This window comes from Dromaius novaehollandiae, chromosome 4 (genome assembly GCF_036370855.1).
Source record: "Dromaius novaehollandiae isolate bDroNov1 chromosome 4, bDroNov1.hap1, whole genome shotgun sequence".
NCBI classification, from domain to species: Eukaryota; Metazoa; Chordata; class Aves; order Casuariiformes; family Dromaiidae; genus Dromaius; species Dromaius novaehollandiae.
In genome coordinates, this window is record NC_088101.1 from 20,015,841 (window position 1) to 20,042,595 (window position 26,755).

At 41.1% G+C, this 26,755-nt stretch overlaps 1 protein-coding gene across 1 annotated transcript in view; it reads left to right on the forward strand.

Annotated features, from left to right (window-relative positions):
• TET2 (tet methylcytosine dioxygenase 2) overlaps positions 1–26,755 on the forward strand; it is a 76,260-nt gene that overhangs the window by 44,519 nt on the left and 4,986 nt on the right. Inside the window, exons 2-9 of the mRNA XM_064510546.1 lie at positions 6,868–10,255; positions 12,518–12,608; positions 16,243–16,336; positions 17,483–17,691; positions 18,527–18,677; positions 20,833–20,922; positions 23,662–23,799; positions 25,360–25,720. Coding sequence (XP_064366616.1) covers positions 6,868–10,255; positions 12,518–12,608; positions 16,243–16,336; positions 17,483–17,691; positions 18,527–18,677; positions 20,833–20,922; positions 23,662–23,799; positions 25,360–25,720 — 4,522 coding nt within the window. The remainder of the gene's footprint in view (positions 1–6,867; positions 10,256–12,517; positions 12,609–16,242; positions 16,337–17,482; positions 17,692–18,526; positions 18,678–20,832; positions 20,923–23,661; positions 23,800–25,359; positions 25,721–26,755) is intronic.

The following is a 26,755-nucleotide window of genomic DNA, read 5'->3' on the forward strand; positions in this document are numbered from 1 at the left end:
ACCCTCATCCCTGCAATTTTTCTATTACTATTATAAACTGTAATGACTCTCAAGAGCCACAAAGGGAAAGGGGTGTTTTAATTCAGCTTCTCTGAATTTGTGAAAGTTGTATTACAGTCAAGGTGGTGCTCAAGAAATTGAGCAATATCGTTCTTAGAGCGTGTCGGCATACCAACACCCGAGGCGACATCAAATAGGCTAACTGGGAGGCAGTATAGCTACGTGCAGTGGTCTGTCAGCATAAGCTACCTGGATCCACCATCCTGCAAATCTCAACCACAGAAATGGGTGTAAAAACCAACAAGAACAGAAGTAGGTGTCACCCTTATCTCCAATGTTCTGGTCATTACAACAGGAAGGTCCTTTTGTCTCCGAAATCCAACCTGGTTCTGAAAATCAACTTTCAGAAAACATTTCTAATCCAGTAATACTTAGGTGGCATTACAAGTAACTTGAATATTTGTGTTCTTCCATTAGAGGTGATGCAGGGTACAATTAGGTGCAAAGTTTGTACAGGATACAAGGCAACTCTCCTATTCCTTTCCCCCCTCCATGTGATGTGACATTATAATTCCTCTTTAGTCACATTTTATATTCCTGAATTCATTCCTGTCACATAATTGTTCTCCCTCCCTCCCCATATTGCATCTGGCATTTAATTTCAGCTCTCCTTGATTTTTTGCAATTGCTAAAATAGTGCCATTTCTCATGCCTCCATAGATATTATGCCGTATCCGGTGTTGTTAATGGTTATATAATGTAGTAGGGAGAAATTGCTGTGCAAACCAGTTTAGCTTTACTTTCTTGCACTTTGTTTTAAGGTCAGAAATCAAGCTGATTCAAGTGCTTTTGTGATTAGATCATTGCATCACTGAAATGCAAGAACTGGTGTCAATAAATTGAGGGTTTCTTAGCACTAGTTGAATTAAAAATGCATGAATTATGAGACTTCTGGCTTGGATAAGATTTAATGAATTATTAATCCCCATATTTCACAAATCCCATGCTCTTCACTCCCTTCTGTCTGCTTATATCTATATTAGCTAGTCATCATTTTCCCTGTAAATTAAGGATAAATTAGCTATAAATTAGGTAACAAATTTTAGCCATCCCACATTCTCTCGTTTGACACAGATCATTCCTAGATCTAAATACCAAAGAAGACAATTATATTAATGTAATATGACCTCCTGCAGGATACAACCACAGTCTTATCCAGTAGTTTCTGTGTTAACCCCATAACTGCTGCTTAAAGCTATAATGTATATTTTGGAAAGAAATACAGTCTTGATTTAAAGACTTCAAGTGATGTACAATGCCCTGTGTCCTAATGAAAGTTTTTCCAAAGCATTTCTAATGCACTTGAGTAAATATACCTCCCAAATGAAGTGACAGCTGAATGCAGTGCAAAAGGACCCCATCATAAGCTGTAGAGCCCAGCTAACTGAATGTGTCCTTGTCTCTCTGGAGCCGCCTTTACATCCTCACTGGAGTTTCATCAGCCACCACGCTTGTGAGGGGCAACTTTGGCATGAATGCAACCTCTCTTTTGAAGGATAGATCTGTTTTGAACAATAAGGCTAAAGGCATTTCACATAAGGCATCTCATGGATGCCCTGGCTTCAGAAAAGCACATTAAATCCGTATTTAAGCAACAGAGAAGTTATCACATGGACATCCAGCATACGAGTCTAGGTATTCAAGGTAGTCTGCATTTCTGCAGTACCTTACCATTTACACTTTAGGGAACATCTCCTTTACCAGCCAACAGGGGAGCTGCTTTTTGAAAGTACTGTATTTATTACCAACTACTGGCAATCCTGGTTTAGGAAAAGACTGTTCTGCAAACTACAAACCATCCAGAAAGTGGGCAAGAATAATCCTGGTTTTGCCTCTCCCATTAGGTTCCGTGTAAAAGCTTGCTTTGTTCTTCAGTGTATAGACACAGGGCATCTCAAGTGCGAAACAAATATGAAATCCTTAAATTACAAGAGAGTTTTCATGTGTTCAACATTTTATCCCAGCCATAATGAGAAACATCTCACTGATAACAAGCTTGGACGTGTGCATCACCCATTAGTGATCTGAGTTAACCATTGCAGCTTGCTTATAGGTATTAACTCAAGACACAACTGAAGCAACTAGAATTACATAGGCCAGAGAAAAATATCGTGCCATGATAACCACACAATTATGAATCGTAGTGTTGAGCATCATTATAACTGCTTAAACCACTTATTCCAGAATAAATAATAATAAAAAGAATTTTGACACAGAGTTAATCAGAAACAATTTCATGTATATACAAGTCCAGAAGATTGCAGTATTTAGTGCTGCAGTTTTTACAGCGAATTGCCTACAGCCTGATGAACTGTACTTGGTGCATTACAAGGGGATTCAGTAATACAAGAGTATTGTTCAGTAGACATGAGGACTGAACTGTGGGTTACACACTGCTCCTTACAAAGACTCCAAGAGTTAAAACCTGAGACTTTTCATACTTGTCTACAAATGGAGCTTTCTGATAATGCCGTGTGTGAAAGTTCTTGCTCAGGAATAACTCTATTCATAACATGCATTTTATCAAATTTTTATTTGTTCTTGAAATAGGAAAAAATTAAATCCCTTTACTTTAGGAGCTTTTTCACTGGTTGGAAGTTCAGGATTTAGACCTCATCGCCAGTGGCGTGAGCTTCTGAGGAGAGATGCAATTGGATGACAACACATAATAATTCAGAGCAAATTAAGCCAGAAGTGAAGTCAACTATTGTACCCTGGCAATAGGAGCAAGAGGACATAAATAGAAAGTGTGCAGCTTACCAAACTGCAGTTTGGCAGGACATATAAACTCACCTCCCTTCTAGAAAGTGATGTAGGGGTTTCATGTCTGGGAGCAATTTAGACCTCTGTTTCATCCAGCAGTAGCAGAAAGGTGCCAGCAGGATGGAGGTTGTGGCTGCGCTCCAGTAACAGCCTGAGGAGCCATCGACTAGCTCCCAAGTATCCGACTCTGTTGATTCTCATCCTGATGATGACCTGAGCACACGTCGGCTGAGGTCATGATCTGGGAAGGTGCATTTCTGCAGGGGGCTCCTCTATCCCAGCTCACCCTCGGGAGGGGGAACCAACACATCTGACATCCCACCTTCACTCCTTTTAGGGCCCTGAGTACCTTAACACAGCATAACTCTGCTTTCTCTACTGAGATTCTTGCCCAGCTGTACAGAAGTACCCCCAGAAGATCGTATTCCCCTGCAGGGGATGTATTTGTCCATTCATCTACACAAGCATTTATTCACAAACTTCTGAGACACTGGTGCGATATAAAATGAGGTATGAATCTCTAGCACTGGCTTAAAGAAAAGAAAGATAGAAAAGAAAGAAGGCAACATAACTAAGAATACTTTTGTTGTTGCTGCAGAAATGTTTGTCTTGTTCATAACACTGCCTTCCACAGTCTTTCTGTTTTCTTGCATTGATAGAGGTGGCAGGATCATACCAAATTTGCCCATTAAAAAAAAAGAAATCTCAAACTCTCTTTCAGAGCCTGGTTTCCAATTTGTGCCCCCATAGGTGGCAAGAAATAAATGCACATAGCTTGTATTTCAAGAAGTCAAACAGTGGTGGACTGAATTATAACTTGAATGCATATTGGTGGAATGAGATGCTGATCCATTTGCACAGTAATGTGCTATATTTAAGTCACGCATCGTGGCATCTTCAAAGAGGCCAGTCATAATTATGATGGATTAGACTGCAGAGTCAGTCCTAGATGCAGTAATTGTTTCACAGATGCTACTGATGTGACTTGAATTTCTAATGAATTATAGCTGAAGAAAAATGTGTAGAGCTCCTAAATGGTCAGGATAAAATACAGTTATGGGAAAGAGAAAAAACTAACTGCTCTGCTTAGGGAAAGGTAGATTTAGCCTGAAAGACAGACAGTTCACCCCACAACAACTATAAAGACAACTGCAGAGGCTTTGTAAGCCTGACCAGTTCCGCTTAGCAGTAGCACCAAGAATATTTCACAGTGCCGTAGTGGAAACCAGTAATAAAGGTATCACTGCCATTTGTCTTTTACTGATTTTAAATTACAAATAATTGCTGTGATTCGTAACTGCTTGAGCAAGATTTGTACTAAGATGTGACTCAAGGGGATTGTGAATAACTGAGTGTAGACGCAGAGAACGATGAGTAACGCAAAGTCACCACAGTCCTAGGTGCATTTCAGAGAATGCAAATCTGGCACTTTTTAATCGATGAATTAACTGCAGATTGTAAAGAACCAAATGATTATGTTGTCCTTTGCAGTACTTGCCACCAATGCCTTTTACGCTGGAGATAATCAGCATTCAGGGAAATTGGTTGACTCATACTGTGAGGTTTTTGAGAAGACTGAATAATAATCCACATCACACAGTGGGAAAAAAAACCTCATGGTTTTTAAGGATGACGTGAACGTAAGAATCTTTCTAAAGCACAGTGCACTCCTCTGAGGGGTTTGCATGCCAAGCTTGGAGAAGTCAGCCCCCACTTCTAAATAAAAATGTGGTTTTACCTATCAGTAAAAAGTTGAGTAGAAAGATTGTCTGAAAACTCTTGTAAGGAGTTAAGTTTTAACCCATATGGTAAACCAGAACGCAACCAAGGCTTTGGCCACAAGACAGACTTTGATAGCCAAAGAAAGTTTCTCAAGGCTCAATCACACAGACTAAAACATTTCTTTTTTTAAGGAATAAATACTTTAGAAGCAGTTTGACAGTGCAGTGTTAATTAGTATGGTTCCTTTTATTTTGTTTCATATTTGTGAAATATAGCAGCCTACACACTCATGTCTGAGTTGTGGTTCAGCTGCAATTTCTAGCTATGAAAGGTGTGAAGGCAAAGAATGGTTTTCAAATTAGGCTGACATTTTATTTTTGAGAAACTCTGGGAGCATGATTCTGCAGCCCAGCCTCGAATGACACATCAGAGGAATCCTTTTCACACTGCTTTCTGATAAGCACGGAATATCGTCTCCCTGGGAAGGCTGCAAAGGCTCATGTCTTGTAGTACTTTAAAGCTAGATTGATAAATATATTAAAATATATGCAGAAGGAAAGACACCTGCCTTGTCAGGAAAAGAGGTAGGATGGACAAACATTCTTTTCCATCTCCTTATTCTCAGCTTTTACTTCAAAAACTGCTTTTTTTTTTTTGTAAGTAGCGTTATTTGGCAAAACAGCTTCTCTACTTCTGTCATACAAAAGGTAGTCTGAGCCCAGAGAGAAAAGAATTTCAGGAGGTCAAAAGTAAATCTAAGACCAAGTTTGGGATAAGGAGAAAATAGGTCCAAGTCATCACAGAGGTGCTTGCCAGTGAAAATTTATGTTTCAATGCCCTGATACTGAAATCAGAGCTGCGAGCAGTGGGGATTCTGCCGGAAGTAATGAATCTCATGAACTAATCTTACTTTAAACAGCATTTTAGAATTGTATTACTCACTCACTTCAGTAATGCAATACTGCACTTAAAACTGTATAAATGAGATGTTCCTTGGTATCATTTTAGGGAAACAAACAAAACAAAAAAAAAGCTGTGTAGGGTAAATGTGTAAGCAGAGCAACTGTGATGGGAGAAATTTTCCACTAGAGTAGTTCTTCCTGTGTAATGGCAGTAAGAGCCATGCAATTGTGCTGACTTTGTAGTTCAACCAGGTATGACCTGGTAACGGAGAACCCTTCATGTTCCCTCTTCTGCAAACTAAAACCTTCATGACGAAAACAGGCATGAGCCAAAACGTTCCCTGTGCAATCTCACATCTGTAAGACCCTCTGTCAGTCTGTCTTCTGTCATTTGTGACTGTTTGAGAATCATAAAGCCAACAAAGAATAAATTACAAGTAGAGTCAAACAATGGCTTTATCTGTGTTTATGGGGACTGTGAATCTTGGGAAGATCTATATGAACAGGATTAGATTGTCATTACATGGAATTTGTTCACTGCACATTGTCAGTGCTTTCGTGCAAAGAAAATTTTCATTTTATAAATAAAATATAAAGGTTATCCAAGAAAATGGGATTTTCCATCCAAACAGGGAAAAACAAGTTTTAGATCCACAGCTGTGAGGCTCAGTTCAAAACCCAAATGCATAGTTTAAGCCACGTTTGGTGGCCATAAATTAAAAAGAAAATTAATACATGAAAAATGTCACTTCTATCAAACCTTTTAGAAATCTCTTAATTTGTTTCTATCAACATTATTAAGATGTTGATGAACTGTAAGAATTTCTATGGACAGCAAGCATAGTTTTGTCTCACATGTACGTATTGTGCCATTTGTATGGTCTTTGGAATGCCAGTTTTAAAAGATCCTGTCAGGCAGCTTAAGACTAAAAAAAGGAGGGTTTTTCCCCTCTAATTGGCAAGCTTGGTGGCAATAATCCTTCAAGTTGGACAAAAGAGGTTTGGCACACTATAATCAAATAACAGGATTAGCACCAAGTCTGGGAACCACAGTTTCTGCATGACTTTCCGCCTTACTGAGGAGTCTATCTATACAAATCATACAAAAGCAGAGAATACTTTTTGCACCATTATGAGAGATTTTTTGGTAAAATATCTGTTTGTGTCTTAACGGGGATATGGAGCTGCTGTTTATTTTCACACTCTCTTTTCATCCCAAAGAATAAACCGGCAGGAAAAAGGGATACAAGGGGGCTGCAAAATCTGATAGTATAATGGAGCAAACCCCCCCAGGTGTGTCTGTGAGCTCACGGTGCATGTGGAAAAGAGTGAGGATGACAACCACTTGAATGCCGCAAGAATTGTCAGTAATCTGCCGTCCTTCAAGCAAAACCAAAATCCCATTTCTTTTCTCTTTCAGATACGTTCAGAGGGCAGCCTTGTGGATGGCCCCGGAGCAGGCCAGATGGAACAGGACAGAACCAACCATGTTGACGGCAATAGATTGAGTCCATTTCTAATACCGCAATCTTCTCACGTTTGCCAGACAGAGCCTTTTTCAATGAAGCTACAGAATGGAAGTCCAGTAACAGAGAGGCCCGAAGTTGAAGTAAATGGTGACCATGAGTGGCTATTCATTAAAAGCAACCACGGAGTGCCCCACATGAAGGGAAATCCAAATAACCGAGTTAGCCCTGACCTTTTACAGGAAAAGAAAGTATATTCCAAATATATGCAAAATGGTGGGATAAAACGCACTTTTAGTGAGCCCTCTCTGTATGGACTTCATCAGAGCAAGAAGGTTAAACAAGACAAAGAAGTAAACGGAGAAAAAGCTGAGCCAGAAGATAACTATGAAAAACCAAGCGTCTCCAATTGTTACAGTGAGAAGAAAACCGAGAGTTTTACAGGACAGGAAGATGAAGCTTCAGATTTGAAACAGACTTCAAGATACAACAGTGGTGGTTCAGAAAACCCTCAAGACCTCCTGGTGCAGAATGAGCAGGAGCGGGAAAACGTTCATTGCCACAACAGGGACATTGTCTTACTACTTAAGAACAAGGCAGTGCCAATGCCTAATGGTGCTACAGTTTCTGCCTCTTCCATGGAAAGCATGCATGGTGAACTCCTGGAGAAAACACTGTCTCAATATTATCCAGAACATGTTTCCATAGCAATGCAGAAGAACACATCTCATATCAATGCCATTACCAGTCAGGCTACTAATGAGTTGTCCTACGAGACAACGCATTCATCCCATACCTCAGGGCAGATCACTTCCCCACAGACCTCAAACTCTGAGCTGCCTCAAGTGCCAGCTGTAGTGGTTACTGAGGTCTACAATGTAGAAGACTCCAGTAAACCACCTGTATTGCCAGGTAGCTATTCACTTCAGAAACCAGAACTACAGCTACAGCCACAGATTCCAGGCTATGATACACACCAGTTATCTGTAGGAAACAGTACTGTTCATGGAAATATGGGGCAGGTTCCCAACCAAGACCTCTCTCTTAGTTCCAGCAGTAACCTGCAAGCTCAGAAGGCCGCTCTGGAAAGGTTTTCTGAGCAAGCAGAGAATAATGGTGCTTTGTTTAAACAGAACTCAATGTTTAATAACGATTCCTCCACTCCTCCTGCTCCAGAAATGAACAGTGCACTATCTGTTGTGGTGCGAGAAGGACGCCATTCCTATGACAATAGATGTGATGAAACTCTTCCTAAAGAGATTAAGAATGAAGGGCAACAGCAGGGACCACTGTCAGAAAGTCCCGGCCTCGGCCAGCAACAACTTCACCCTCAGCAGAGACTTCCACAGCAGCCTCAGGCGTCACAACAAGATGTCAGTGAAAGCAACCCGCAAGCTGCTGCGGCCGCCTCAATTCAGCAGCGCCCGGAAGAAGTGACGCCGACATCAGAGCCTCCCATCCAAAACCCGCAAGTATGTGGAAGCGACAGTGAGTTGCAGCAACACTATCAGCATTTCCCAGGACAGAGAGAACCCGATACTCCTCCTGAGAAAGAAAAGGACCAAGTGAAAGAGTCTGCGCAACAGACTCCACGTTACTCAAAAGCAGCCTGGATAGAGTTGGTCTCCACTCAGTTTCGCCAGGGAGAGCCTCCTCAGAAGCCCAACGAAGCATTACTACGATCAATTCTTCAATTCCAGGCGAATACATCCGAACCAGCCTATACAAAACAGTATGCTGGAAGTCCTGATGCATTAAAGGGGCCATCGGGACAGCCCCAGAGCCAGAAGATAATGCAACAGGAACAAATTCCTCTGCTGTACAAAAGCGAGACCTCCCAGCTACAGCCGCCTCCCACAGCTGACCAGCAGCTGCCGTTCCAAAAACACTCACCACAGCCACAGCTCACAAAGATGGATTCCCTACTTAAGTCCCAAGTGCAGCAACACCCCACGCAGCAGCTCCATCTCCAGCAAAGACCAGAACAACAAGCCCAACAGCCTTTAGGGGCCCCGCTGAAACAGCAGCACTTGAATCCCCTGGCTGGGGAAAATGAGCAATTCTTGCATTCACACATTTTACAACAGATGCTTCAAAAACAGGCACAGCAGACACAACTGTCACGCAGTCCGCAGCTAACCCCAAACCAGCAACAGGCTCTGCAAATGAAAAATAAAGAACTGCCTCAAACCATTTCCCATTCCCAAAGCAACACCGAACAGCCGCTAGACAGGACATCCTTCAATCAGCTTAAAGCAGATGAATGTTTTCAAACTGGGAATAAGTACATGAAATCAACTGCATTCCCACTGCATAACCCTCAGCTGGGACTAGAGCAGGTCCAGAGCGTGAACAGCAAAGCTCCCCTTTACAGTCAGAAAGCGAACGCTAGTCTGCAGCATCCCTGCCCAAACAATACGCACCTGATTTCTGAGAAGAAGGAGAATGCCGCGAACATTGAACGCTTTGGAGCAAACAAAATACAGGACTTGCAACACGTGCAGTATTTTTCAAATAACTTGACCCCAAAGCAAGATGTGAATCACTGTTTTCAAGAACAAGAGCAACAGACACAACAAGCTTCAGTTATACAGCTACCACTCCAGCAAACACAAGGCTATGGCAGTAGCCTGAATCAAGATATCCCTAGCCAACAAGCTACACAGATTCCTCAGCGGTACTTACCACACAGCCAACAAACTCCCCCACACTCACAAGACCAGAGAGGCTGTCATTTTCAGTCCCAGACCCATAAGGATTTTCAGAAGCATGCTGCTCTAAGGTGGCATCTCTTACAAAAACAGGAGCAACAAGCCTACCAGCAACCCAAAACCGAGATTGGTCCCAGTGCAGTGCGCAAGCCTATAAAAATTGAGGCTGGCCCAAAGTCTAATGTCTGTATGCGTCCATCAGCTGGACAGCTGGAAAACAAAATGTGGAAAAAAACAATTAAACAAGAGAATCAGCACTTCGGCTGTGAGAACATGCAACAAAAGAGTATCATTGAGACAATGGAACAGCAGCTAAAACAGATACAGGTCAAATCACTGTTTGATCACAAGACTTTTACTATCAAATCACCCAAACATGTGAAGGTTGAAACAGCAGGCCCTATTACCATACTATCAAGAAATACCAGTGCTGCAGAATTTGACACTCAAACCCCCATCTTAGATCAACAAGCAAACTCCTCTGCTGAGAAAACCCCGACCAAAAGAACAGCTGGAACTGTTCTCAATAATTTTTTAGACTCACCTTCCAAGTTATTGGATACTCCTGTAAAAAATTTATTGGACACACCTGCCAAAACCCAGTATGATTTCCCATCTTGCAGCTGTGTTGGTAAGTGCTGAGAAATGTACTAAAACATACTAGTTCACAGTAAGGAAATTAGCCTTCAAGCTGGGATCGCGGGGGGATAGTTGGATGTTTTTATTGGAGGAGGTTTTTTCAGAACAGTAATTAGTAAAGACTTATAAAACTGCAGCTTTATACACATATGCCTACTACACTTATCCAACACTACAAATAGGCCCTTCTCAATATTTCATAAAGCAATTATCTGTCTGCTTTTTGAGTCAGAATGTTTATGGATGGTATAAAAATACCTAATTTATCATCTCATATCATTCTCCTTGAGCAGCAGACAGATAATGACAACATCCTGATAAAAAGTAGGTCACAACTTCATAATCTAATTTGTTAGCCAAGGTCAGATACAGCATTTATAAAATGTCTTGGGTCCAAAACTTGAGATCCTTACTCCAGTTTTCATTCAAAAGTGAAGTTACTGAAGTTTGCCTCAGTCAGGCCTAAGCAAAGAAGGGATGCCAGATTCCTGACTTGCTGCAAAAGTTTTTCCTTCCTTTCACGCGCTTGTCACGTGCAAAGCAAAGCAAAACAACGGTTGCTTTGAGAACTACAGAAGCAGCACCAAAAGAGCAGCGCGGGGACCCTCACTGTTGATCACAGCATGCCTGGTCCCCAAAAGCTGGAAGAGCAGAGCAGGGGGAAGAGACGCGCAGCAACAGGCACGGCCCCGTAGCCCCAGCCGCCCTGCAGCACTGACGTTGCATCTGGCCAGTTAGCTCTAACAGGCACTTTTGGACTCTGCTTCTGGATGAATTTTGCACTGCTATGTCAGGCTGAGGCAAAAGGTACGCATGCTTCAGCATCAGCATCATCATCTCTGCTGTAGTTTCACTTACTGATAGCCCCCAAAAGCTTGGCATTTCGTACCAACTAAAAAAGGAAAATTGAAACTGCAAAACAGACCTTTTTGGATGTTTGGGCTGTGATCTAGATCAGGGCCTAGATCAATGATGATCTAGGGGAGCAAAAAGAGGAGGTAATAAATTTCCAACACTCCCAGGAAGATAATAAAACTAGAAGCCAGCTCCTTGCTGTTTCTGGTTGCTTTATAAGAAACAAACTACAAAATGTAGCTTTTTAAACTCTGCAGTTGTTTGGGTTTGGTTTTGAAGACCATTTCTCCAAAGTAATTGGCACAAGTTTTTCTAGCAACTATTTCATTCTTCTTGCTGTCTTTTCATCCAGTACAGCGCTTGGGAACTAAACAGAGAGAATGTATTCTCCTCTTACATTTTAATTCTTCAGTATCCATTTTAGCAAACCCTCTAGGAAATAATGGCGCATGAAACCTGGTTCCTGTCCTCTTTGAAGAACCCAGTGCCATGGGTGTAATCGATATGGCTTGTTGCTCTTTCCTACTGATACTTCTTTTTTAGGGAGATTTAAATTAAACCATTTCCCCATTGACATGTTCAGGTTTACCCCTTCGCCCCGCTTCCAGAGGCCGTGCATTGAGAGCAACATCACGTCATTCACCCTTTGGAGTTACCATTGCAAAAAGCATAAAGTCAGCTCCTTCCACTACCCACTACTGAACCCAAGCAGAGCCCAACCGTTTCTTACTTGCTGCTGGAGCCTGCCTCCTGGTATCAAAACAAACATGTAGCGTGTGTTGTGAGTGCTGACATGGGCCTACCTACACACAGAGAACTGAGACAACATTCTTAGCATACAAGTGTTTTGGCTAAGCCTTGTGCAGGATTTCTTTCAGCAAACTTGCTTTTCTCATTTCACACAGTCTTTTTGTGAGTGGCAGAAATTCTGTATGCAACCTTAATGGCCACTTTCTCAAGCTGTAGGTTCCTACACTATAACACGTCTGCTGAAAAACAAGTACCGTACAGCTCACTAAGGTCAATATTTACCATTGTTATCCCATTTATCCTCCTTTCTAGATACTGGGAGAGGAGGAAGTGGGAGAAGGAGAAACAATTGTTCAGTGATAACTGGAAAATGCCTTTTGAATTTCAGTGTAAAGCCTCAGATGTGAAACAACTACTTGTGCTAGCAAAAGGCACACAGTCTGTATCACAGCTATTTGCAGAATTAGCCACGTGCTTTGCATGTTTTGTACAAATTGCATGGGCATACTTTGGACATAAGCATTTGAAAACTCTGCCCCCTGGACCAATACAGCACTATTCCAATTAGCTAGATATAAGCTTTGCAATGTGACTTTTTACATTAAAGAATTAAGCTTCAAAGTAATAACCTTTATTTTGTTTTAAACAGAGCAAATTATTGAAAAAGATGAAGGTCCTTTCTATACCCATCTAGGAGCCGGTCCTAATGTGGCAGCTATTAGAGAAATCATGGAAGAAAGGTAATTAGTGCAAAGGCACAGGGCAGATTAACGTTTATCCTTTTGTGGATGTCAGAATTTTTCCAGCTTTTGCACATAAAGAAATAAACAATTGCAAATCAAGTAATTACTTGTAGGCTTAGCTCCTCCAGTGTTGCCAACATGACGCACTGTGCTATTCACCAGAGAGTCACAATATTTGACAGGGCTAATAGTCTGCTGGCTGGCACAGGCTGCGCACTTTGAGACAGATGCCAGCAAACCCAAGCAGGAACAAGTATTCACCAGCCTGCCAAGCAAGACTGCTGGCAATGGCTGTGAAAGCAGGCATGGACCTGGTGTTCCCTCTGGGTAGGGGAATGCCAAGGTAGGAGGAAGCTGGAGAGCAGAATACCAAACTCCAGTATTACCTTCCCCCCCACACCGTTATTAAACATACAGTACATCTCTAAAGAGAGAAGTCTAACTCAGTCACTTCCAGAGGACTACAAAGTTATTGGATAGGACTTCAGCCCAAGAATTGAGAAGTAGCTTTCTGACAACACATCCCGTTTCCACAGAGTATTCCACATAAACAGCCTTATCTTCAGTGAGTGAGGAGAATTCCCATATCATGTTGCATCCTGTGATATATTTATTACATCAAATCCAAGCAAACAAGTGATTTTGGAATGACACAGAATGGACACCTAATCTGTGCCATTTAGAAAAATGTCTAAGTGCAAAACCCACCATCATTCCAAAGGTATTTAAATTAAGAACTCCATCGCACAGAAGTGTCTCCTGCACTGTGAATTCTGCTTTACTTGTAGCTTTTGGCATGCATAGACACTAGCGGCCAGATTTTTAGAGGTATCCGGGAATTCAGTTCCCCTCTGAACAACAAGCAAACAAAAATCTCCCCAGTAAGTCACAGACAAACGGGAATTTGATTTGTTAATACCTTAAAAATCTGGACTGCCAGAATTGTGAAGAAGCTCAAGGTAGCTGCAGAACCAAGGGCAAAGAGGTGTCACTGCAGTGCTGTGTCTGAGCTAAGTAGCGCTGTTTCTCAGCAGGGTCTGCTGGCCTGCACTCATCACTGCGCGACCATGGACCACTGAGGGCATTTGAAGCCCTTCGGATTAACTCTCGGTGGTTAGTCCAAAGGTCCTGTCTCTGCTTTCTTAGCAATTCCTTCCCTGCGACTCCTGTGCAGGGCTTGCCCCAGCAATGATACTTGTTTGCAGCTTTGTGAGTGGCTCAGATGCATGCAAGCTACATAAAGCTGCTTCTTCCTGTGCAGGGGGAGTGAGCACTGACCCTCCTGAGAAGCTTGCTACAATTTCTTATTTCCAGAGCTTGAAGTGACTAATTTATTCTTTCATATTTACAAATAATAAAAAAAAACCCAGGAAAGTCATTCATGTCATGCTGTCAATTATTAGAGATGAAACTGTTTTCATTTCTTGACTTTAGAGTGTGGTTTTTCATCCTTAATATTGACCTCACTTTTTTTTTTGGCATTTATTTTCATTTTATGTTGGCAGAAGGAAATCCTGAGAGATTATCGGTAACATGCATATACTCAGCCAGGCTCAGCAGAGTATAAGAGAAGCTAATTGAACAACAGCTAGTTTACAATTGCTCATATAGTATGAACTGTGTGATTCCATGATTAAAAAACTCCAGAGCTGTTTCTTATTGGTTAATTTTGCATCCCTAAGTGAAAAAAGCACTTAGCTATAAAGATACTCTCAAGCACATGGGTGCTTGCTCTCAAGCAGTTGGTGACATTAGTAAAAATTTAAGCGCTTTTAAACTAGCTTCCCATGAATGTGGCTTGATTTTTAAGGTATTACCACTGCCAAACAAACCAGAATTTGAATTCCTACTTGCAGTTGATATTTTAGCTATGCTAGAACAAATTTCTTGCAGAATCTGTGGTGGATGCCTACATTTTAACTTTTCCTTCTCCCAATCCCTACTTTGCACTCCGTGAATTTTGCTCAGATTGTAAAGCCAGTCAGCGTTGCTCTGAAAGCAAGCGTGACAAACATCAGGCGCAAATTCCTTTGTGACAGTTGAAAAGACTTGAGACAAAGTCCATTTAATTTTCAGTGTGTAATGTACAACATATTTCTATGGTGGCATACAAACAGTTGTGCTGCAATCCAGATTAGCAAGCTGATAGAAAATATTAAGATTGAAAAACATTTCTATGTGGTTAATTAAAGAAACAAAGGTATATTAACATGCTAGACTAAGTAGGAAAAAGTGACTTAACAGTTGCCTGCAGAACATATGTTGTACAACTCTATTTTGTTTGTATAATTTCCTGTGACACTGAAATTTCACAATGAGATCACATCTAAGAATAAGCATTTTTCATTTCCTTTAAAGGACAGAAGTTTAAATACAAATATTAGTTCTTGAACATGTCACTAAGATTTTAGTGCACCAAAAGAGGGATAAAAGGTCAAAAGTTCTCAAAGCAGCATTAGATGTCTGTGCTACATGAGTGAATATTGTCAAATGCTATATAGGTAATGGGCAAAGAACACGGAGACTATGATTTAGTCCATACACTTGATTATTTTAAATAACGTAACACCACTGAGAGCAGCAGAATTTGAGAAATGTCGCTGAAGTAGAGTTTGCCGAGGCTCTGAAACGCAGCCCAGTCAGCTCCGTCGCTGGAAGCGTACGACTGCAGACACTGAGGTTTATATCGCAGAGGTTTAATGCGTAGCCCCCCCAGCACTGGGGCGCGCTCGCGCCCTGCAGAGGGGCACCCCGGCCTCAGCGGCCGCTGGGCAAGGCTTGGGGAGAACGTGCTTGGAAATGGCCTAACCGGTCTGACGCTTCTCTTACTGAGTCAAATGCTTCACTTAGCATGTATCGCATATTTCCGATTGGCACATCAGAGGACACAGAAAGGTGATCCCGTTTGCCCTGGGTAATAGCACTGCTTGCATTTTGGGCTAGATTCTGCCGTGAGTGCATACTCACCTTGACTGAAGCATCACCTTGACGCTTCAGCAAGAACTAAGCTTGCCTGCCTTAGTCTCAACAGACACACACCAGTGGCATCATTTGAGGGCATCTTGTGATCCTAATTCAGTATAGGAGTGAGGCAGAAGTAAGGAAATCACAATTTTTAAATGGATGATAAAGGAAACAGATACAAAGCAAATCAGTCATGACTTAACTGATTCACACCACATCAAGCACAGAGGCACAAGCACAGAAAATTAATAAAGCGACTACTGCATGCCAGCCATTCCGTGACAACTTAATTATTTATGTTGCAGAGTAATAACTTTAAATTTAACCCAGAAATTAAAGAAAAATATAAATTTTTCCCAGAAATAGACTTCAAGTCCACTTTTCAAAATGCCAGCTGTAAAAAATTCTCTACAAAAACAGTTAAAAGGAATATTAACACAATATGGACAAATTTTACTCATCTATGATGTATTAAAGACATTTGCCTATTTCAACACATCAATCCACCACCATAATAAAATCAGCAAGATAAATTGTATTACATATCCCTCCCTGTCTGTAATTAATAGCGTGTATTTTAAGATAAGGCTCAAATGTGCTCCAACTTTTAAGTGTTCATGCAGAACCAAAGGAATCTGCTTATTGTACATATTTTTGTCTGTTTAAGATTTGGACAGAAGGGTAAAGCTATAAGGATTGAGAGGGTTGTCTACACTGGGAAAGAAGGCAAAAGTTCCCAAGGATGCCCTATTGCTAAATGGGTAAGTGATATCCACAAACCTTAACACCAGTCTAGCTCAGTATGATCGTCCACGTAAGCAGATGGCAATGACGTGTCGTTGTTTTAGTTGATGCTAAAGAACTTAAAACAGCTGAGCAGAAAGCCCATAGCCCACTCCCACCACTGCTCACGCTCCCTTTACTTGAGTTGCCTGGAGATCAGCAGGGATCAAGTTTGGCCTAAAGGTATCAAAACCAGAGAAGGAAAGCATTTTCACTTAGATTTAAGATTCACAACATCACACGTTCTCCTTCCTGTTTAATTTTAGTTTAGAAATAAGCCCTGCAAGTGCACCACTGTGATGTTTTTAAAATGCACTCCCAGTTGGAGAGAGGCGTTAGTACACCCTCTGAGCAAACACTGCCTTGCTTTGGCACAAACATTACCGAGTAGTTTGGGTGGGTTGGGGAAACACAGGATGAGGAAAAACTGATACATAATTACAGTCTTCACGCCTGCCAGACTGCACCTTCTTTCAGAAATACCCACAGTAGCACAGGCACGGAGAAGCAAGGACACCCTTTTTATTTGAACAGTATTTACTGCTTTGTTGTCATTGCTGCAATGTCTGTATATAGTAAGGGCGGGCAAGATCACAGAATTGGGAGGCTAATCACAAGTTTCGCTGCTTAACTTCAGGAGGAAAAGGGAGAGAGCGCCCATGCCAAGTTATTTAGCCCCCTCCCCTAGCTCCCTTCCTGACTCCTGCCCTCAGTGCAGATGTCAGCTCTGCGGAGGTAAGCATCTCACCACTTGTTTCCTCTTGCCCCTAATCAAAGTGGGCCAGTTGTACCATAAAGTAGATTCAGGAGAATGTTTCTGCTGAATCCGAGCATGGGGGATGCTTCTACCAAGCTAGTTTCCACCACCATGGCTTTCCGTCATCAGTCAGGATACGCCTCTCAGAGCCTGTCCTTGCTTCATTAAACAGAAAGGTGGCCCCAGCCCATATCACTGAATGGAAACAACAATCTGCACTGCCAGATATAAAGAGGAAGACAGAAGTAGAAGTAACTACCCCGCTCCACACACAATAATGCTGAGGTTTCCTACTCTCTTGCTCTTCACATTAAGAAACACACTGTTTGTGTTGGGGCTCTGGGGGTGTGTGTTGCTGTGCATGCAGGTAGTCCGCAGAAGCAGTCAGGAGGAAAAGCTACTCTGCTTGGTGCGCGAGCGAGCGGGCCACACGTGTGAGACAGCAGTGATCGTGATCCTCATCCTGGTCTGGGAGGGGATCCCGACCAGCCTGGCCGACAAGCTGTATTCCGAGCTCACTGACACCCTGAGAAAGTACGGCACGCTCACGAACCGGCGGTGCGCCCTGAATGAAGAGTAAGTGAAACAAAGGGGACACTCGGCAAACTTACAGCCGCACCTTCAGCCCCGGGTCTGGCATCTCCACTCGCTCTCTGCCCATGAAATAGACGTACCTTTCAAGCTATCTATTTCAGACAGTTTGAAAACCCACAAAAAAAAAAAAAAAAGCAAAGTAAGCATCCTTGAGAATAAGGGAAAACATCTTCCCAGAGTTACGAAGCATCGCAGTATATTTAAAACACGGTATCTCAGCTGGGCCTAGGACAGCAGATACCTCTGCCTTGTCATAAAAGCTAGATGCACTAAATCACACTGGAGGCCTTTTCTAGCTTCTACGGAAGCTAGCTTGCATCTAAAGAAATCGCCCTGTATCTTTTTCCCATGATTTGCTGATGGTGAAGAACATTTAGACCAAAACTGGCTTAGTAACGACTGTGTGTTACTTCCTTTGGATTCATGGGTACAGTCTTATTTCAGGAATTACTGCATAACCCCTGCCAGAGAGCTGCACATACTTGCAGTGCCATCCGCAGAGACTTTTCAAGTACCACTAATATCACTACCTAATTAGGTACCACCTACCTAAACATACCCTCTTTTGAGCCAAGCCAGGTTTCTCACAGAAGTATAGGAAACCCATAGTCCTTGCTTTGCAACCATGACATGATCATTCCGATAAATTCATCTGTTATAAGACATGCAACTCCCTCTTTCATTTCTTCATTATTTACTGACAGAAGAAGATCCGAGACCAGTGATTCCCCACAGCATTGGCAGAATGCTGACGCCCACTCGGAGCGCTACAGGCCGACTCGCCTGCTGCTAATAGCTGTATTCTCTTATTCTTCAGACGGACTTGTGCATGTCAAGGGCTGGACCCTGAAACTTGTGGTGCTTCATTTTCCTTCGGTTGCTCCTGGAGCATGTACTACAATGGTTGTAAGTTCGCCAGAAGCAAGATTCCAAGAAAGTTTAAGCTGATGGGGGATGACCCAAAAGAGGTTGGTGCCCATTTTTGAAATGAAACATGCCTCGTTTGCGATGAAATGTTTTCTGTCACTCTGCAAATAGAGATACACTACAAGAATCCAGGGGCCAGAACCCTGCTAGAACTGCGTACGTGTAGGGTACTTAAATAACTGCCAGTCAAGACTGATTGATTCCAGTCACTGAGCCAGCTGAATTGACTGTCCAAATTCTGACAGCTGGTTAAAGCCCTGAAACTTGAAACCATGTTTGCAGGCTTTCACAATTAGAGGAAAGGGAACGGCCTGAATAATTGTGGCTGTATTAGGCCTGCAATCGGGCATTCCCCAGTGACATAGTGGAAGGGTTACCAACTGAAGGCATATAAGATTGCAACTGGGAATCCGAGTAGACTTCATGGAGACAATTGTGAGGCAACTCTGACATTACAATAAGAATAAGAGGATAGGGAGACTCATTCTACATACAGTCCTGCCTCACCGATAGTTTCCGGACTGGGCTCTGTATTACAGCAAACTGGCAACAGTTTAAAACAAGTCAGTGTAAAACAACGTTGATTTTAGCTTGGGCACATGATGTCTTTGAAGTTTTGGTTGCAGTGAGTCCTGGACACCTCCAGCTATTCACGTGCCTGGGAAGGTCTAATAGCCTGGTCTGTTTTTAGCATGCATATGCAAATTTAGTCCCAAGACTGCTGCTTGTGTACTGTTGCATAGGTCCACAGCTTTCAATGTGTTCTGGCATCTTAAACAAACCCAAGCATTTCTTTTACAAGCTCAGAGAGCTGGGCATGTTTGCATCCTATGGACTGTGCTGAGAATAGCATCATTAACATGTATTTTTTCCTCCCTGCTGCCTCTTTCCCTCTCCAAGAACTATAAAATTGCTCTCCTTCAATCATGTTGTGGCAGAAAGCCCTCTTCATCATACCCTGCAGTCCTAAGCCCCCCAGATTTTCTGGGGCTGGAAATCTGGCCTGAACCTACCAGGGCACCCTCCGAGCCTGCATGGAAGGGATTTACTCCCCATGGAAGCCAGAACTGGGCAGGGAAAATGGTTTTACCCTCCAGTCTTGTCCCCACACAAAGTCAGGGGGCAGCAAAAGCACACATCCAGATCAGGGGCTGGTTAACACACAACAGAGGCAACACGAGTAGGACCCTCGCCAAGAAAAACTAGAAGTAACACAAATTGTAACCTACATGCCATACAAAAGCTCCAGGTTTTCGCAGCAGCCACAAGGTCACAACAAGATATTTCTGACCATTTTATAATGTCATTTTGGATTCCCACAAACTCAAAGTTTTACCAGGAGAAGAATTTACAGAATTGCAATGTTCCAAACATGTGGCTCCCCCAAGCCCACAGCTTTTTAACAGCTCTTCACACCTTCACTGACATATACAAACTTCTAAAAGCAAGTGCAACACTCCTTTACGCCTCTGTTTTTTATGCTTGAAGTGAGGCCCTTATTTTTTATTTAAGGGAGGTTTTGAATACGGGATTTTCATCCCAAAATGATCGGGAACAGCTTTGGAGTAGATTATTGGAATTCTTTTTTTTAAGAGCCTTTCACTTTGAAAGTGTGTACCTCTCCTTCTTAAAGGAAAAAGAAAAGTGGTCGTTCCTACCTCCACATCACTGACTACTAGACATGTCCACAGTTCTTGATTGCTTAAGGACTGGGTACTTTGAAATGTCTGAAGTATTCCAGTAATTGTAATTTGCTGCATGAAAAGATAATTTAAATGTATTGAAGTGTTATTATCTCAGTATGGAAAACCCTTAAATTAGTCAGATTAACCTGATAGAGCATTCTCATATTATTTCTCTTGAGTTTTCTAAAAAGAAGCATTATTTTCCCAAAACTCCAATAGGGAAAATAATGAGGGTCATCATGCTTGTATCTAAAATATCTCCATGTCGAAGATACCCTGATTTTTTTTTAAATACAAATCAAATTGAGGTTATGGTATGTTATGTCCTCCCACAGGGATCACAGTTTTGTGGAGATAAGCATAATTAAAAGAAGATTGACAGTAGTTGTCGTCTAAACAGGAATGACAATGATGTAGACCTTTACACAACTATCTATGAACTATAACAGACCCTAACTTGTTAGATCCCATGCATAGACATGTCATTGAACTCTATTTCATCTGCTAACAGGAAGAAAAACTAGAATCCAATTTGCAGAATCTATCCACCCTGATGGCACCCACCTACAAGAAGCTTGCACCTGATGCATATAATAACCAGGTATGCTGGGGAAAAAAGGAGCTAGAGCAGTCATGCAAATAACTGGATTTTTACCATGCTTTGTTAATGCTTCATCCTTTGGTCAAACCATTACATATATTTTGTGCCAGCATTACTTTGACATTGGGCTAAAGCCAAATGGAAACAAACAAAATCCTTAATTTCAGTTTAAATGCCTTCAAAAGTAAAACCAGAAGAATATGGTCCACTAAAGAAAACTGATCTCTGTACCTACCTAAAGACAACAAAGTTCTGCTTCACGCTCTACAATGCAAAGTGTCTGGATTTACAAAGTGTCTGGATTTAGCATGATTCATGAGCCAAACTACCGAAATAGCCACAAAGATGGTGCGAGACTGCTAACAGTGTCAGGAGGCAGTGTATTATATTCATGTACTTGAGTCCTGAAACCACAGTTTCAGTTCTGCTCAAGTGGCAAATTAATTTAGCTTTCACCAAAGTAGCCATTATAGACATGCTTTTAAAATGAGGCTTCGTATTTAATTTAGCTTTCACCAAAGTAGCCATTATAGACATGCTTTTAAAATGGAGCTTCTTATTTAAGCACACACATGCACACAAGTGCCTGCACCAGCGCTCTTGCACTAGGGGATAGCACATGCATATTTTCGGTCAGGCAGTGTTCACAGACGTTGGCACATTCAAAGCCGTATGAGGTTCCCCAGTTGTGGCTGTCTCTCACTTCCACTCCTTTACCAAACGTCTTTCAGATATTTGCATCAAAATTTGATACCGTGCCCCCTGCAAATGCTTAACTCATCTTCTCCTTTGTCTTTGCTGAGGCTCACAACCCTTGCAAATATTCACAAAGCTTATAGTCTCCAAACTCTATCAGTATCACAGCAAACTATGACGTCTTCTTGCTTTCCTATTGACAACACTATGTTTAAACAACCCGTGAAAACACTCACTGCTGTAGCAGTCGTCAGAACAAGACAGATTTTGGACTGTAATAGAAACAGTAAACTGTAATATAAGACTGTCCATTTTGGTTTTATTTGTGGTAAAATCTGCTCTTTTACTGCATATTTAGTAGCAACCAGGCAGAGTAAGCAGGTTCAGTACAGACTCACCTGATTTCACTTACTTGATCAGATAATGTTTGGAGACTCATTATGGAGGAAATAGTGGCTATGTGCCCACTAGCTGTAGTTATCTCTCCAAGTATCTGAGACACGTTCTGCAAGAGAAGAAAGGAAGAGGAAGAAGAAAAAATGAGGGGGTGGTGAACAATAAAACGCTTCTTTGCTTGGGCTGTTTTTCTTTCCCCACAAAATTCTCTAAAGAACTTTTCTCCATGTAAGACAGGGTCCTGCCTGACACTTGTTGATAGTACATGCTTTTACAAGTTTCAGTTTTTACCTTATATAATAAATCATGCCTATAGATTGCCTATTTCAGGAATTTCATGCAAACCTTATTTTTGTGGGGAAAGCCTGATCAAGCTACTGCCAGTGGCTTTAAAGAGAGATGATCAGGGCCAATTTCTCTGGTGGCAGTAAAAAGTTATAAAAAGAAGCAGCCCTAAAACCAATACCCCTTTGAATCCTGAAAAGAAATGCAAATTCACAGATTTGTTCTAACCCAAATCTGGATTGCTGCTGGATCATAATCCAGAATTAGAAAGTCTCTGGGCTTTTGTTTTTTTTTCCACAGTTGGACCCAACAGAACATCTCAGAAAATTTGCACTAATACATTTTAATCAGAGCCTTTATATCTAAACCAAATTATAATATTTCAAACCATTCTTTTAATTTCAAAGTTTATATTTCAAGTTTTGTTTTGCTTTTATGTTTAGATTCCAGTGATAATAAATATAGCAATAAGTAGATATTCCGATTTTAAAAAATAAAAATTAGAGAGCATGCTAGACATCTTATTAGTGAACTTGGATAAAAACTTGGCAAAACTTCTAATTTCACATTAACTTTTAAAAAATTCCATTAAGTGTAGTCATCTGTTGTTGGTTTTCTACATTCTAGAATGTAGAACTACTAGAACTAGAAAAGTTCAGCAATTCAGCAAAGCATTTTATAAATTTGGTTTAATTTTCATTTTCTAAATAAAATATGAAACCATAGTTTGTGTGAGGCTTGGTATACCTTTTGTGTAAGGTTTATTGTTTCATTATAAACTTTTTGTAAAGCTCCTTAATGGTAAGTATACGTATAGAAAATACAGTCTGGGCTTAATTCTCTCTTTTTGGTCAGGGGTTAGTGTTGAACTGAAGCTAATGAAATATACTTCTAGTATGCCAAAATATTACAAATCAAAAAGCAAATTATTTTTTATGAAGTCATTCTGAAGTCAGTTTTCTAAAGTCATTTTCTCTTAATAACTTGGTATTTCTCCAGTCTACACAAACATACCACTCTTCCTGTGCCAGACACTGAAACTGTGCACTCTATTTGTCGTGTAAAAACACAAACTATTGGCAGAGAATCAAAAGTAATATGTAAGAAAAAGTATTATTGGCTAATTTCACAATCATGGCAGTGACAGAAGGTAACAGGGAAAAAAGCAGCAAGCAATGAAGTACGAATAAGAAACTGCTATAAAATAATAGCTTGATTTTATTTGCCTTTAAGATCTCTATGTTACTACCTCCAAGATGCTAAGAGCCTTGTACGTTATAAAGACAGAGTATTTAGTGCTAATTCCATGTAACGGAGTATGTACAGGTAAGTTCCCCAGTGATGCCTGTGATCTGTTTCCAGATCGAGTATGAACACAGAGCACCAGAGTGTCGCCTGGGTTTAAAAGAAGGTCGCCCATTCTCAGGGGTCACTGCCTGCCTGGATTTTTGCGCTCATGCTCACAGAGACTTGCACAATATGCAGAATGGGAGTACACTGGTAAGTCAGTGATGCATACAGCCTCCTTATTTCAGCTGTAATTTCGTATATTTAATTCATTATCTTCAGCCTGTTTAAATTTATAATTATATAATGCAGATTGCTAAAAGAAAAAGAAACATTAAGCAGTAATTGAACTAGCTTATTACCCCCTACACAATTGTTCATTCAAATGAGTGAGACTTATAATGGATTAAAGAAAGGTTTAATATAGAACTGGTAAAAGAAAGACACTGGAGAGACAATGGAAGGAAGGTTCCAGCAGGGCCAAAGTGCCTGTTTCAACATTTCTGGAACGAAATGTTTTACATTTGTCCTCTTGAAATAATTTTTTCTAACTATTTTGGATTATATCTTCTAATAAAATAAAAATGGAAACAAATGGCTTCTTTCCATAATTTTCTTTTGAAGAGATTTTTGAAAGTTGGGGTTTCATTCCTGGTTGGGATGAGCAGAAAGTCTGCAAGCCTTGCCATCGTTTTTATTGTTCACCCACTTTACTCTCTTCCATTCTGAACTCGAGCATTTTACAGCACAGGTTCTGTAGAAAATATCACAAAAACTGTCTGCTTTTCAGTGTACAGTAGATTACTTCTGTTCCCTGCATACTTTCTCTGTGACAATACAGTTGGGGTAAACATGGGAAAGAATCATCTTCAATTTTGAATAATCATTGTAATTGGACATGACTGTCTTGATTCCTGTACACAGTGCAGTTCTTTTTGTGACTAAAGAGAGTAGCCACTTTAAGATCAACCAAGTTTTTCCTGTTTCCAGGGTCTGACTTTATTAACAAGTCAACCACCAACAACAAAATATGTATTTCTAACTAAGCTTCCTTCCTAAGACCGATGCAATAACTTTGCTATAAAATATGCCTGTATCAGCCTCTTTTTCCACTGAGATACTCCCAATACCTGTTTTGGCTGGAGCTAACATAATAAGCCTGCTGCATGATGCAACAATAACTTCCTTAAGCCTTTATGCAGTGTTCAAGTATTAACATTAAAATGACTTGCCCCTTTGCAAGCTCCTGGAACCTCACACCATAAGAGGGTGTGAAATACAATGGCAGTATTTTATATTCCCCACCATTTCCAATAGGTAGCTAGCTAATGTATTATAGCAAAAAAAACCCCAAAACAAAACAAAAAAACAAACAAAAAAACAAACAAAAAAAACCCCACACCACCACACACTTTGGTTGAGTACAAAGTCCCAGTTTCTGCTGTCCTAGCTCTCTGGCCACAGTGCCATCAACCACAGTTCATTTCACTGTATGCAATACGTAACCATACTGCAGTTTCAGCACAAATAAAAGAAACAAATATATATATTATATTGTATTTACATGAACACTGTCAAACAGCGTAATGGAAGAAATGAGATTGCAGGCTTGTTGTGGTATGCATAAATTGCACAGAACTTAATGTTTACAAATAACTCGTCAGCTGCTGACACTGACAGTGCGAGCGCGAGGTGAAACGCGCAGGCTAGCATTTCAGGTCTCTGCTTCTCAAGCGGGTTTGAGAGAGTTACGCTAACCCGCCCTTTTGACAGGTTTGCACACTAACTAGAGAAGACAATCGTGAAATTGGCCAAACACCAGAAGATGAGCAGCTGCACGTGCTCCCGTTATACAAAGTCTCTGATGTAGATGAGTTCGGAAGTGCTGAAGGCCAGGAGGAGAAAAAGAGGAATGGCAGCATCCAGGTCCTTACCTCCTTTCGCCGGAAAGTAAGGATGTTAGCAGAGCCTGTTAAGACCTGTCGGCAAAGGAAGCTAGAAGCAAAGAAAGCAGCAGCAGAAAAGCTCTCCTCCTTGGAGAATGGGTCTAGCAAAGCTGAAAGAGAGAAGGCTGCTGCAGCACGCAACAAGCAAGGCAATTCAGAGGCAGCAGGTCATGCAAAGCAGCTAGCAGGTAAGCACATAAATCTGATCAGGATCTTTATCAATAGTGGTAAGCTTCCTAGAAATTAGGGTCATTTATAATGAGTCTCGAATAAAAACATTATTCTCAACACAAGCACATTTTCAAGTAAAAAGCAAGGAGGATTCTTGAATGTAAATGTGGATATTGGACATTTATAAATACTAGAGTGCCAAATTGTGGTCCACTCTGTGGAAGCAAAAAGGAGATGCTGTAGTGACAAGTCTTTCGCTGTTGGATAGTTAACATCTGTAGAAGTCATGTGCTTTTGCAAATCACGCTTGCCGTGCAGTGCATTGTTAGGTATCTTTAACTGGCTAACGGTGCCAGAAGCCATGAAGAAAACTCTGTGATGCTGCTTCCAAAAAAGTGACCTACATATCACTCATTGGATGCTGCTGTTGCAGAGAACCTGAATATTTGAGGGGATTCAAACCTAGCCTCTTTATGACTATTTATATTTTCCGCTTCAAGACCAAAAGCAAAGCAGATTCTTCCTCAGTGGAGTAAAAGTTTAAAAATCCATTTAATCCCTGGCAGTGTTCATCAATAGATCTTAGAGTCCTGGGCATAGGAGCTCATCATGACTATTTTATTGTTACAGAAACTTTGTCAGAGAGGAATAAAGTGATTCCCCCAAGGCCACCCAAAAGGTCACTGAAATACCCACGAATGGAAGTCAGTCTTCCTGTGATGCAGTCTTGGGTTCTAACCATTAAACTGTGCCATTTCACTTCAATGAACGATAGTTTTTCTCTTTTCTATGTTTTCAGTTATTCTCAATTGTTACTGAACTGTTATCTCCATCAGTGAATGTCACTGTTGGTTTTTACATAAAGCTAGAGACACTTTTTTGAGACGGATCTATTAAGATGGATGTTCAAGAGTTATTTATTCTTGGTGAAAGACAGTTATGTTATACATGGCTATTTCGGTGCACTTTGATGCTCCATTTCATGGGCTACTTAAATGACAATTCAACTCTTTGGATTAAGTGCATGTGACTGAGCAGATTGCATTGCCCTC